A 13,852-nucleotide genomic window follows, 5' to 3' on the forward strand; every position below is an offset into this window, starting at 1 on the left:
TCATACACGACGCAACGTCACAAAATATATTTTTTAAATGCCATATAATTGTTGCATTAAATAATAATTATTAAATAATTATTGAGGTCTTATTGTAAAGTGTTACCAAGTATATTTTAGACAAACCTGGCATGACCTTCATGCATCATATCTGAATATGTTTGAAGGTAAATTAATGATTTTTGAGGTGCAGCTTATGAAACAACTCTTTAAAAAGTTGTGGCCTTTGCATGGAAATTACATTTGGCTGTACAGTTGCAAACACAGTGTGTATATACTGTAAATTTGCTTGCATATGTAAGTGAGTGTGCAATAAAAAGTAAAGCAAACCTCAACAGAACATAAGGTTGACGTTGATTCTGCAGTAAATAGCTGGAATGTCAACAAAAAAAGTAATTACTCAGAAGAATTTGTTTTTCAATTTATTTAGACTTGATTAATATGAAGCATAGCTTGCGGCTATGTGACTTACAAAACAGATTAAATGGGAGGGAAAGTTACACAATCAATTAATAAAATACTTGTCGAAACTATAATCCATCATTGAACTCAATTAAAATCAATCATATTCCCGACATATTATAATACAACCTTTCCTTCGACCCAGAAAGTTTATCATTAAGACAGTTAATGTTGATAACACGAACAAAGGGTAATGACAAGTTTTATATGCAGTGCCTTAAGTGCAAGGGATCTTTGTTGTTTATTAACAACATGTTTATTAAATTATTTCAAAGTCAAGTGTTGGTATTGCAAAATCTGCAGCCGTCACCTCTATCATCTTCAGCATGTCTGGAAAATTATCAATTTTCCCTGTCGGAGTTATATGGAGAGAACAAAATCGATTTTCACAGTTTTCCACCAGCTTTTGAAGGCCCTGCTGCTTGATAAAATCATGGCGCTTTTCCTGATCATCTTTAATAAAAATGATCATAACCTTCTCGCAGCATCTTTCCTCAAAAATCATCTTCATATTCCTCACCATCTCTGTCCCTTTGTCATCAACCGGATTCAATGGTATGACTAGAAGGACAGCATATGGTCCCATGTTACACATACGGATGCAGCGTTCTACATTTTCTTTTATGTTCTCCAGTGAGAGACCAGAGCTGAACCAGTCTGGAGTGTCTATCAAAGACACCTTCTCCCCAGCGACTGTTCCGCTCTCTACGGTTATCTTGTGAATGGCTGTATCGACACCAGGCTTATCCATCTCTTCTCTTAACATGTTTCCTACAGTATTCTTTCCAGAACCAGACATGCCGAGCAGGACAATCATATGTTCTGATTCAACATTTAGAACAGCTTGACCTGGAAGAGAGAATTAAAGATTAGGTCCTCGAGCCAAATCATTGTGATGTAAAATAATACTATTATTTCTATGCTTGTTTGTGGTCAATATAATGTCAATTTGAAAGATAAAATTCTTTACCTTAAACATTACTGTTTGCTTCTTAAAACAAATGCACTGATATATTTTAAGATAAGTTGATTTTGATCAAGACAATTATAATATTTAGTTTAGTCTCGGACTAGCTTAAACCCTGTCTAGGAAACTGGCCCAATATTTCTCACTCTGGTAAGAATTTACTGTTCATGTCTCGGAATCTGCACCTGCGTACAGTTGTTTGTGCTCTTGCTTCATACTGCAATCCCACATGGTGGTTTCTGTACAGGGTTTAAAATGATTTTAGACTAAAATAAATGATAGAGGTGTCTGAATTGAAAACTGCTTGCATTGACATACAGTATTTTAAGATATGTCAGTTTCATTGTTTTGTCTTAAGATGCACACCTGCAATGTTTGTTTGTAAGGCATGTTTGTAAAAACTACTTAAATGTCCTAATTTAACTAAAGCCTAGTACTGTCTTAATCTAATCCCTGTCCAGGAAACCACTCTGTTCAATATTTGTCATTGAGCATAAACTGTATTTGAATGATAACATTTACACAAAAAGGCCAGTGGCATAATAATCTCTATGGAGTCTATAAATCCGGATCAAGCTTTCACATAAGATTTTGGTGAAAAATAATTATGGCTCTGGACTGAAATTAAAGTCTCAATGTCACAGTGAATACATGCTATAATCAGGTGGTGGATACAATTTTGTTTCCTGTTCTTCTGTGAAATTAATAATAATGCTGTTTGTTTGCAATGTGTTTTGTGATTTATTTTATTTAAGGTTTACCAAAACAAATAATAATTAAATCAGTGTTATTAAAAAATCTTACTTACTGTTAGGTAGAGATGCTACTTCAGCCTCAGTCACATTTTCTTCTATTTCTTTGTTCTATTGTGTCAAGAAGGAGAATGTTAGTACTACCCTTTTATAATTGCTCTGATTTAAATGAACAAGATTTCTACTACCGAAATAATTGTCCATTTGCAGTTGTCCATTTGAGTCTCCACCTGATCAATACGGATTAGAAGAATTATATATCTGATTTCCGATGTTTACCAACATTTTTATTTCTGTGTGTGTGTTCGTGTGTGGATATGAGGGTGAGTAATTGTTTAGTTGTTGTGTGTAAATATCACTTTAATGAGCTTTAAATATGAAGAACATAAAGAATTATATTTTGGTAACCATAGTTGCATGTATTGTAAATTGTGAAGAATATATTGTGGTACTTGTGGTTGCAGGCATTGCTGAATTCTGTCCAGAGCATCTTTATTCTTCATGCATTGCAGTAATCCTGTATCCTCGTTGAACAGAAAGTCCAGAGTGAGTGTATTTGGCCTGTTAACACACCTGCTGCTGTCCAGTACAATTTTCTCTGGGTCAAATGTGTGATGGAGGACCATGAAAATGGCTGGTTTAGACTCTGGTGAAATGCAAAGGTCAAACGATTATTAAAAACACTCAATTTGACAATGTAAATCATTAATACCACATTGAAGTGGAGAATGTTGTCAATGTTGCAGATGCAGACAAAGTATACTTCCTTACTTGAGCGAAAGTACAGATACTACTGGTCAAATATTACCCCACTACACATAAAAGGTGTATGCAGAGACAGATTCTTACTTAAGTAAAAGTCCAGAAGTACAAAATGTTAACTATATTAAAACAATTTTTTTTAAATCACTCACACTCACCGAATTGTTTCATTTTCCAACAATGTCTACGAAATAATCAGTTTACATAGAGACCATGGTCTTCTTTAGAATTCACTAATTTTAAGAACAGGCAACAACAAAAGGAAACTAAGCCACGGTGTGTATGTTTTCTATGCTAAAGTTTCAAGTCTATATTTAGAATAAATGACTGCACAAAGGAAAATTACCTCTTTTTTTTCTAATAATTTTTTTTTTGCACAAGCCATTAAACTGTTTAAATTATTTTGGTGTTATTGGGACACGGACAATGACCTTCACACTAAAAAAAAAGTCAGTTGGTGCTATCTGATATTTAACAGGACAAAAACCTGCAAAAATAATTAAAACACAAAAATATAGCAGCTTAAAGGTCCGGTCAGTAATATCTAGCGGCAAGGTTGCAAATTGCAACCAACCCCACCCTTTCGAAACACTACAACGGCTGACAGAACCTGACAAATTACATGCAAGGGAACATAACGCTTCATTGTGTAAGCTTTTATACACCTCCAAATGTATATTATATTGCATTTCTATCAATAGATCATCTAAAAAAATACACACTGGACCTTTCACTAATTATTATTATTATTATTATTATTAATGCTATTATTGTTGCTAATCACTAACTGTACCACGCACACACACACTACCAACTCCACACAAAAACAAATGCGACTGGAAAGGAGGGAAGGCTTCACTTCTGCTTCCCTCTGCCTGATTTGCCAGTGATTTTGCCTAAGAACAATAAACTCAATTTCATGAACTCAATCAGGTTATTCCAATTACCTTGTACTTGTGTAAGTTTAATCTTTTTTGCAGGTGTTGGGAGGATCCCAGGTAGTAGTTCATGCTCTGCCCCCAAGGATAGAGGTGAAGACTCTGGCGAAGTAAAGATGTGCATATTTTCACTAATCTGTTCTTGATCCCAGCTAAGGGTTGGTACAGGTGTACTTCCTGCTAATTCAGAAGATGCAAACCTTACATGGGTCCCTAGAAAATTGGTTAGAATGGGACTGAATTGGGGAGGAGCATGACGACTATGGTGGCGTGGAGGGCATTCAGCCGTGGATATTGGGCATATAGCCAGTCTGGAGTAGCAATGTCAAGGGGGGTTCCATTTCCACAAAGGGGGGCAGTGCAGTGGTGAGCATACTGTTAAACCACACAAATAATATTGGCTGGGAGTTTTTTCTATTGTTTCCTTTTTATAAATAACCCCCAGCCACCCTCAGATTGGAATTTGCAGTATATTTCTAAACTGCTTTAATTTTAAGAAGTTAAATATAAAAATTTAGTACACATAATGAAAAAGACTATGAACTTAATGTATTACAACACTCTGGTCAACATCTCTTATTACATTCATATCCACATACAATACATTACCTGAGAGTCCATTAAGTTTTATCAGTGCAGCTTCAATGTCAGTTCCTGCCCTTGAAACCACTGTGCAGAAAACCACTATAACATCACATTCTTTCACGGACACTTCCTTTAGACCAAGTGTTTGAAGGTGATTCCTAATCTCTTCATGACACTTTAATGCCATTCCACATGTAAGGATGTGACATTTATTTCCTTCAAGAAAAAAAAATATATTATGGTTCTTAGTACCTTCCAACAAGCCATATAGTCACTTTATTTAAATCACGTCATTCAATTCCATCATTTGCTTTTATATAATTAGACATAAGGAAATAAGTTGACAGCTCTGTAGTGTTTTTTTTACCGCAAATTTTAGAAGGTTGATTAGTGGATTCTGCTAGCCCAGAGTCTTCCGTGCTTGACTGGCCAGCTGCTATCTGGCATTCACTTGTGTCAGGTTGTTGTTTCATTTTTATTTTAGTTCTGAAATAGATCCACACACAGTTAAGTGTTCTGCATTATCATGTTTATCTTACACATGTTTCAAATGTGCAATTCACATCATGTATTTCATGCTCTTTTAGACAAAATATATTGCCACAATGTTGTTATTCTTCATTTGTTTTATTAATATATAGATTATACGCATGTATTTAATTACACATTATATATGTATATTATACACACACACACACACACACACACATACAGTGGGGCAAAAAAGTATTTAGTCAGCAACCAATTGTGCAAGTTCTCCCACTTAAAAAGATGAGCGAGGCCTGTAATTTTCATCATAGGTACACTTCAACACTTGAGTCACATCGTCTGATTTTTAAAGGATTTATTTGCAAATTATTTACATTTTGGCAGACGCTTTTATCCAAAGTGACTTACATTGCATTATCCTATACATTTTACATAGGTATCTGCAATCCCCTGGAATCGAACCCACAGCCTTACGTTGTTAACGTAATGTTCTTACCACTAAGCTACAGAAAAAATATGGTGGTCAAAAAGTATTTGGTCAATAACAAAAGTTTATCTCAATAGTTTGTTATATACCCTTTGTTGGCAATGACAGGGGTGAAACATTTTTTGTAAGTCTCCACAAGGTTTATACACACTGTTGCTGGTAGTTTGGCCAATTCCTCCATGCAGATGAGCAGTGATGTTTTGGGGCTGTCGCCGGGCAACACGGATTTTCAACTCCCTCCAAAGATTTTCTATGTGGTTGAGATCTGGAGACTGGCTAGGCCACTCCAGGACCTTGAAATGCTTCTTACGAAGCCACTCCTTCGTTGCCCGGGCGGTGTCTGGGATCATTGTCATGCTAAAAGACCCAGCCACGTTTCATCTTCAATGCCCTTGCTGATTGAAAGAGGTTTTTACTAAAAATCTCACAATACATAGCCCCATTCATTCTTTCTTTTACACGGATCAGTCGTCCTGGTCCCTTTGCAGAAAGCAAGATGTTTCCATCCCCATACTTCACAGTAGCTATGGTGTTCTTTGGATGTAACTCAGCATTCTTTCTCCTCCAAACACGGCAAGTTGAGTTTTTATCAAAAAGTTCTATTTTGGTTTCGTCTGACCATATGACATTCTCCCAATCCTCTTCTGGATCATCCAAATGCTCTCTAGCAAACTTCAGATGGGCCCGGACATGTACTGGCTAAGCAGGGGGACATGTCTGGCACTGCAGGATTTGAGTCCCTGGCGGCGTAGTGTGTTACTGATGGTAGCCTTTGTTACTTTGGTCCCAGCTCTCTGCAGGTCATTCACTAGGTCCCCCCATGTGGTTCTAGGATTTTTGCTCACCATTCTTGTGATCATTTCGATCCCACGGGGTGAGATCTTGCGTGGAGCCCCAGATCGAGGGAGATTGTATGTCTTCCATTTTCTAATAATTGCTCCCACGGTTGATTTCTTCACACCAAGCCGCTTACTCATTGCAGATTCAGTCTTCCCAGCCTGGTGCAGGTCTACAATTTTGTTTCTGGTGTCCTTTGACAGCTGTCTGGTCTTGGCCATAGTGGAGTTTGGGGTCTGACTTTTTGAGGTCTTGGACAGGTTTCTTTTATACTGATAATGAGTTCAAACAGGTGCCATTAATACAGGTAACAAATGGAGGAAGTTACAGGTCTGTGAGAGTCAAAAATCTTGCTTTTTTGTAAGTGACCAAATACTTATTTTCCACCAAAATTTGAAAAATAAATTCTTTAATGTGATTCTTCTGGATTTTTTTCTCATTCTGTCTCTCATAGTTGAAGAGACTCTCTATGATGAAAATGACAGGCCTCTCTCTTCTTTTTAAGTGGGAGAACGTGCACAATTGGTGGCTGACAAAATACTTTTTGCACCCCTGTATATACAGTATATATATACACACACACACATATATACAGTATACATGCATGACACACAGTTGCTGTGTTTCAATGTTTCATTTTATATTATGTATAAATAATTATGTATGACAGACATATATGTTAAATAAAAATTCAAAGTGCAAGTTGTAACAGTAACAGTATTTTAGTATTACAGTATTTCACTTTTTTATTCAAGATCCCATCTAAAACATGGTTTGGAACAATCGAGGGTGAGTAATGATGACACAATCAGTTCACCCATTTTTGGGTCATTTTTCAGGAAGCATATTATCACATGTCATAAATATAAAAAACAGGCACTACGAGGTTTAAATAAAAAACGGTATTGTTGCTTTTTTATTGTAATTTAAAAACATATTTTTGATGCACCGTGATCGGATGTGAACGTAATGCTGTAACGGACACATTTCGTTCATCTTCACGTTTCATTTGCCTAATCTATTATCCTAAATAGCGCGATGAGTTATTCCTTATTCCTTGGAGTGAGAAATACAAGGTGTGGCGCTGAACAGGATTAAATGCAAGTATCTCACGGGAATGCGTGAGATTTGAGAGCCCAGTCAGAGACATAACATAGCAAAGATCCATTTTTTTCATTAAATTAATGGGATTTTACTCGATTACCAAAAAACTGCCAATTTACATCACAATTTAAAGAGGCTACTCGACACGGTAAACACACGAAACCATATAGGACGTATATGCGTAGGCCTATACCATCAAATATATATTTATTTTGTATATACGTCCTATATATGGTTTCGTGTGTATACCGTCTCGAGAAGCCTTTTTAAATGGTGATGTAAGCTGAAATGTGCATTGTGGTATACTATATATATACTGTATATATTGCAGTTACATTTCTCTGCCATGTTCACGTAAAAATGCCCCACAAAAAAAACGTAAGGATATTAAAAGGTTATTTTCCATACTTTAGATTGTCATTTCCCCACATAAATGAATTTAAATGATATGGAATAGCTTCGACTTACCTTAACTGCTGCGCACTTTGTTACAACAACAACAAAAAGAATCACTTTCGTTTTGTCAATTTTCTTTTACTTTCACATTGGCCTATGCGTCTTTTGGTCAAGTGTGTTTCCATCTAATCCAATTTATTTTATCTCAAAAGTCCTCTCTGAAAAAAACAGTCGGGATCATTTTACACAGTTTAATATTTCTTTATTTGTTTGTAAGCATTAATTATAATTAGATGTGTGAGCTATAGTCTGATTTCAGATCGCATCCCCTCACTCCAGTTTGATTACAGTACATTTGAAGACCTGTGAAAAAGCAGAATTTGATGTTACTTAAGGCCATCATTTTACTCCTATAATCACATCTCTAAAATTCCATACGAAATCATATCTCATCTGTGACTCACCAGCCCCTTAAATCTAACTTTTTACTCACATTCTTTTCATCTCCATCTCTCCTTTCACACTCTTCTGTGTTCTAATGAAACAGAGTAAAGAGAGTAAACCTGTTTAAGCCTGTACTTTTCATCAGATGTCATTCGTGCTTTCAGTAGTGATAATGATACCAATCTTTTTTTTACTTGTTACTAGCATCCAAGAAGAGATTAAAATAAGCTTCTAGGCAGTTGTTGGGATTTCATTGGAACAAATATTCAAGCTTATTTGAGATGCTAGTTTTTCTTTGACTGAGTTATTGTTTTTATCACATTACAACTTCACGTTGTACCAGATTTTTTCCTTTGTCACATTTGTATGTTATTGTTACTTTTTTCTTAAGGCAACACTATGTATCAAATAAATATGTAAATGTTTCAGGTACTGCAATGACTTTTCAACCCCATAGACTCTCAGCTAATATGGATTGAATACAACAATGATTACTAATCAATGGATGACTTAACACATATGATATGATAATATAATGTGAGCCAAATTTCTCACCTCTTCTAGTCCCACAAACTATGTTGGCTACGATGCTGTTTATTAAACATAAAAAATAATACACTTGCTGCCACAGCACCTAAGAGCAGAGCAGAACACATGTTACTCAAAAGTTATAATAATCAGAATATATACAACCTGTGAAACGCAGCACGTGGACAAGTAGGACAGAATCAATTAGCTGTTGAAATACTTTTAAGGAATTTAAATATGGCACATTAACTGTATGGAGACCATTATATCTGCTCCGAATATACTGCATTGAGTAAAATGCTTTATCATAATCAACCAATTAATGTGTCAGTCCATACAGTTAATGAAGAACTAGAAATAATTTAATAATACACAATGTGCATTTTAAATAGTGAAGAAATATAAACAATTCTTGTATTATTCGCTAACATAGAGGCTTTGTTGTTTTACTTTATCTGCTCATTGTTGCTCTCTTAGCTCAAGACTGAATAAAAGTCCCTTTTTTTAAACATTTGTAACATGAGACAAATTTGTAAATACTTTAGTATTTTGGGGGGCTTTTTATGCCTTTAATGAGACAGTATAAGGGAAAGCTGACAGGAAAACACTGGTGGAGTTTTCATGTACTGTAATAAATCTTCAACCCCAAAGACTCAAAGCTATGAATTGAATATAATTGTAGAATAAGTGCAAATCAAGGTAATGAATTGATGATGAAACACTTATGATCTGAATATTACCTGTCAGCTAGTTTCTCACCTGTACTAGTTTAGTAATCACATGAACTGTTGCTAGACAGAGGAAAAACAGCATGTTTGCTACAGTGCTGATAACATTCAGCCAAGGTTTCCATTTCTGCCACAGCACCTAAGAGCAGAGCAGAACACATTTTATTAAAAAGTGATATAATCAGAATATATACAACATACAACCTAAAACGAAGCAGGTGGATTATAGGACAGAATGAGTTCGCTACTGATGCCATACTGAATACTGTTAAGGACTTTTAAAATGACACGTTAAACTACATTATACCAAAGAGCACGGTGGCTCTGAAACGCAAGGTGAAAAAATCTTTGTGGAGAGAAAAATAAAAACCGTGTCGTAGATCCTTCCTGAGCCTAAGTCCCAATCTTTTTTTTTTTGCTGATTCAAAACAATTTTTTCCTCATAACTTTTTCCATGAGAGCAACACGAAGTGAGGAAAATTATTACAATTTTGCTGAAGTAAAGCTGAAAATTATTACAGTTATGAAAATTACATTAGCATGCGGTACCAACTTTGGCCACTATCAGTATGCATGAAATCTAATGCTTGACCCCTTTAAACTTTGAATAAACAATTACGCAAACCAAGACGTAATAAGGTTATATCAAGGTATATCAGACTCCTAAATTTACTTTCAGCAATACCAAGACTTCTGCTACTGAATTGACCATACCCGGCATTCTCAGTATATGATCTATTTCATATGATCTTTGTTCACAAAGGTAATACATGGAAAATATTGATATATACTCCATTGTTTCAACTGGATTGTGTATACCTCATGAACTCTGGATCAAACCAGACTGTTATAAACTCCTGTCAATTAAGATATCCAGTTTTACTATGCAATTAGCCTGCATCATCTTCATCAAATTATATGTAAAACAACGTAAGAAATCGATATATTGACATTCCTTAATAAAGAACTAATTCATTCATGTTGTGTCCTAAGTCATGCTCTCGTAAAATACTTCACAAATTACAATAAGGTTACAATGGAAATGGTCAAACATTACCTGAGGTTTGAAATGCTCAATGATTTTGGTCAGTGTGTTATCATTCATGGCACATTTCAGTAACCCATCATCTTCATTGAAGAGAAAGTTCACTATAAGCGTATTTTCCCTGTTTACGTCTCTGCTGCTGTCTGGTACCATTTTCTCTCGTTCAAAAGTGTGATGGAGAACCATGAGTAAAGCTGGTTTGGATGCTGTTTAAAGACATCATAAGGTGCTCAAAATGTGTGCATGTTATCTATATTTCTACTTAACAGCAGCTGTGTTCTTGTAGTTACCTGAACACCTATCAAGCTCATTTAGTGCAGCTTCCATGTCGGTTCCTGCCCGTGACAAAATAGGGCAGAAAACAAGGATCGCATCACAATCTTCCACAGTATACACCTCCTTCAATCCAGGTATACGTTTATGGAGATGCTTTAAAATCTCTGGGGGGGTATCCCATGATTTCCCAGCCTGAATTATGTAGTACTTGTTGCCTTCAAGGTGTAAAAATAAAGTGTGTTATTTTTAATATTGAGAATTTGGTTTGCATCAATTCATAAGATGCTCATCGAATTATTGTAACATATTATTGTTTCTCTACTAAATTAAGCTTTATGTATACTGAAATAATCAAAAATCTTACCAAATCTTAGTGAATCTTGTAATGGCATGTTAATGGTTAATTGATGTGGCTTCATTGACCTCTCTTTCTTGTTGGGGGTTGTTTTGTTTTGCCCTAAAAGTCATTTAACATTACTGTTCATTGTTTGAATTTAAGTTACACCTTTCATAAAGCAATTTAAGCACTTGTCATTGAAATGCACACACTTATTTTGTACAAAACTCATTGATTCATTTAACTACATTCCAGACTCTTTCAATAATGTGTCAATCAATGCAGTGAATAAAGAAATACTGGAATACTAGAATGAGCGTATTAATGCACAACGTGTATTTTTCAGTATTGAAGAAAAATAAACAAGTCTTGTTTTGAACACTAACGGCTGGCTGTTTTATGTTTCTGCTCTTTACTGCCCTCTTAGTGCAAGACTGAATACAATCATTTGTTTTAAACCTTCCTCACTTTCAATTTTACTCACTACTTGAAAAAAACAACATCCTATGTAACATGAGATATATTCTAATATATGACATACATTTTATATAAATATGACATTGTCAAATCTGTATTACACTAAGGTTTACTCATTTAGAGATTTTAGCTTTCCACTTTAAAATCTAGCACTGCATATTCTTCCACTTTATATATGTCAAAACAATATATCATGAACACACACACGCGCACACAAATATAAACAGTTATTTGTCTTTAGATTGTAGACTAAAATGCTACTTACTGTTCTTGTTCTTTACTTTGTCCCTGTGCAAGTACAATGTTTCACTTTCATTCTCTTTTGTGTTGCTCAATCACTTACACGCTTTCACTTTAGGACTTTAGGGGACAATATAAAAGCGTCTAATAAAAAAGAAATCAAAAATCTCTAATGTTACATACATCTACATCTCTACATCCCTGTCGTCAGTTTAAAGAAAAGTGCTGTGTTTTTGAAATGGTTACCTCTCATTTACTACTCTTAAAATCAAATGTTTTCAAACATATAGCCCAATGCTGGCCAAAAGTGATGTTCAACTTTGGAAAATGTACGTCTTCTGTTTTTGTTCATATCGTAATGTTATGCTAAAAGCTTTGTAGTTCAGCTCAGCTCAGCTGTGGGAAGAATTTGATAAGGCTTGGCAATGTACGAAGCTTACTGGGTTAATGCCCAGGAGAATGACTAAGCAATATTGCTACGAGAGAGAATGAGCAAATAATAATAACAGAAAAATTTGTTGTACGTAAATGTTTCTTTATTTCCTGGACGTTTTAATAATCTTAAACTTGGATAATATTTGGGGAGGCAAATAATTTCCATGACATATTTAACAAAACTAAAAGTGTTTAGAAACAAATTATTTGCATTCCTTTGAGTATTATTAAGTAATCATCTCATATGTTTCTTTTTTTTCTTAATCATCTCTTTTTCCTATAATTGCATACATAATGTTTAATAAATAACAATGTTTTAAATGTTTTTGCCTTTATTTGACAGGCAATAGTAGGATGGAGTGAGAGGTGCGAATCGGCACAGGACCTTGAGCCGGGATTGAACTCAGTTTGCTGAAGGGCAAGCACAGTTGCGCCATGTGTCTGAGCACTGCCCACGAGGCAAATGCAGATTAAAAATCAATTTAACTTTGTAGAAATATTTTAATTAAGTAATATATTTTCTGGTCATGCCCTACCAATCAAACCAATCAAAATCTTTGTTATTATTTATATTGTTGGGTGTCATAATTCTGCCGCCTTTTGTCTTGATTTTCTGGTCTAGGGGCAGAATCATGACAAACCCACGTGTTTTTTGTGGAGAGAGACGTATTATTGTCAATCAGGACATAATATGCGTTCTCTCCAGTCTCGTCGTCGGCCCCGCCCCTCTCGTTCCTAGTACTGTTTTCCACCTGTGTCTCATTCCCCCCACTTCCCATTGGTATCTCCTACGTTAGTCTCCCTATTTAATGTCCTCATGTCCTTTGTCTTGTGCTTGTTGGTTTTGGTTGTATGCTGTGTTCCATGCCTTGTTCTTGTTCAGATTCCGGTCAATTTGTATGTATTGTCCAAGTTCTTTGTTTATTATTCCTAGTTGGTTGTTTTTGCCCCCCTTGTGGGAAGAATTTGTTTTCAGTTTTTGTATTTAGTTGGTTAGTGTTTTTCCCCCATCGTGGGTATTTGTGTTATCGTGTTTATATATATATTAAAGTTATTGTTTAACCCCTTCATCCTCGCTGCCTTCACTTGGGTTCTTCACGTTCACGACAATTGGGTGTTGTGTATGCCTAGTAGACATGTATTCAGTGTTATTTCCTCTTGTTTTTCCTTTTTTGTGCAACGAGTATAGCTTTTGCCACTCCCACTGATTGTCCAGATATCTGTGATACTATTAAGTAGAGCTGCTTGCACAATGGATGAGTATCCTGAAGCCGAAACGCGTAGATCTGCACTTTTTTATCATGTAGGGCTGTAACTAAATCACATGAGTGCCTTGGAGTATTACCCTTAACATAATCTCTATTCAGCATTAGGTTTTACACTTTTTGATCACCTGCAAGAAAATAGCTATAATGGATAGCTATTTCCCTCCCTTGAAACAGGAAGTGTCTCTCCCTTACTTAAATACTAAACAACTTCCCGTTTAAAGAACACAGGTGGTACTTTGGTGGTTTCCCCAATATATATAGAATTGGGTTTTCTAATATTGAATGATACATTATA

General features: G+C 35.4%; 1 protein-coding gene across 5 annotated transcripts; it reads right to left on the minus strand.

Annotated features, from left to right (window-relative positions):
* Nucleotides 1–418: 418 nt before the first annotated feature.
* LOC306889251 (uncharacterized protein) lies at nt 419–11,941 on the minus strand. Of its 5 annotated transcripts, none has more exons than XM_079448011.1 (16): nt 11,880–11,941; nt 11,165–11,257; nt 10,815–11,015; nt 10,537–10,730; nt 9,511–9,618; nt 8,779–8,857; nt 8,273–8,314; nt 8,114–8,142; nt 7,852–7,997; nt 4,834–4,952; nt 4,491–4,682; nt 3,891–3,983; nt 2,634–2,827; nt 2,370–2,411; nt 2,238–2,292; nt 419–1,311 (listed from the first exon to the last, which is right to left on the minus strand). In XM_079448011.1, exons 10-16 carry the CDS (start codon nt 4,937–4,939, stop codon nt 722–724), a joined length of 1,272 nt encoding a protein of 423 aa, XP_079304137.1. In that variant the 5' UTR covers nt 4,940–4,952; nt 7,852–7,997; nt 8,114–8,142; nt 8,273–8,314; nt 8,779–8,857; nt 9,511–9,618; nt 10,537–10,730; nt 10,815–11,015; nt 11,165–11,257; nt 11,880–11,941; the 3' UTR covers nt 419–721. The 5 variants fall into 5 exon arrangements, with proteins under 5 accessions (XP_079304137.1, XP_079304135.1, XP_079304136.1 ...); XM_079448009.1 differs by having other exon boundaries at nt 3,891–4,058; XM_079448010.1 differs by having other exon boundaries at nt 7,852–8,142.
* Nucleotides 11,942–13,852: the final 1,911 nt, after the last annotated feature.

The sequence above is a fragment of the Barbatula barbatula genome (genome assembly GCF_947034865.1).
Source record: "Barbatula barbatula genome assembly, chromosome: 2".
Lineage (NCBI taxonomy): Eukaryota > Metazoa > Chordata > Actinopteri > Cypriniformes > Nemacheilidae > Barbatula > Barbatula barbatula.

Excerpts from the sequence above, each read along its gene's own strand:
- LOC306889251 (XM_079448007.1), bottom strand. The coding sequence starts at position 4,939 with ATGAAACAACAACCTGACACAAGTGAATGCCAGATAGCAGCTGGCCAG. Across the intron at positions 2,828-3,890 it reads TAAACTTACACAAGTACAAG|AGTCTAAACCAGCCATTTTC; the intron begins GTAATTGGAATA and ends GCATTTCACCAG. Across the intron at positions 2,293-2,369 it reads GCAAATGGACAATTATTTCG|AACAAAGAAATAGAAGAAAA; the intron begins GTAGTAGAAATC and ends TTGACACAATAG.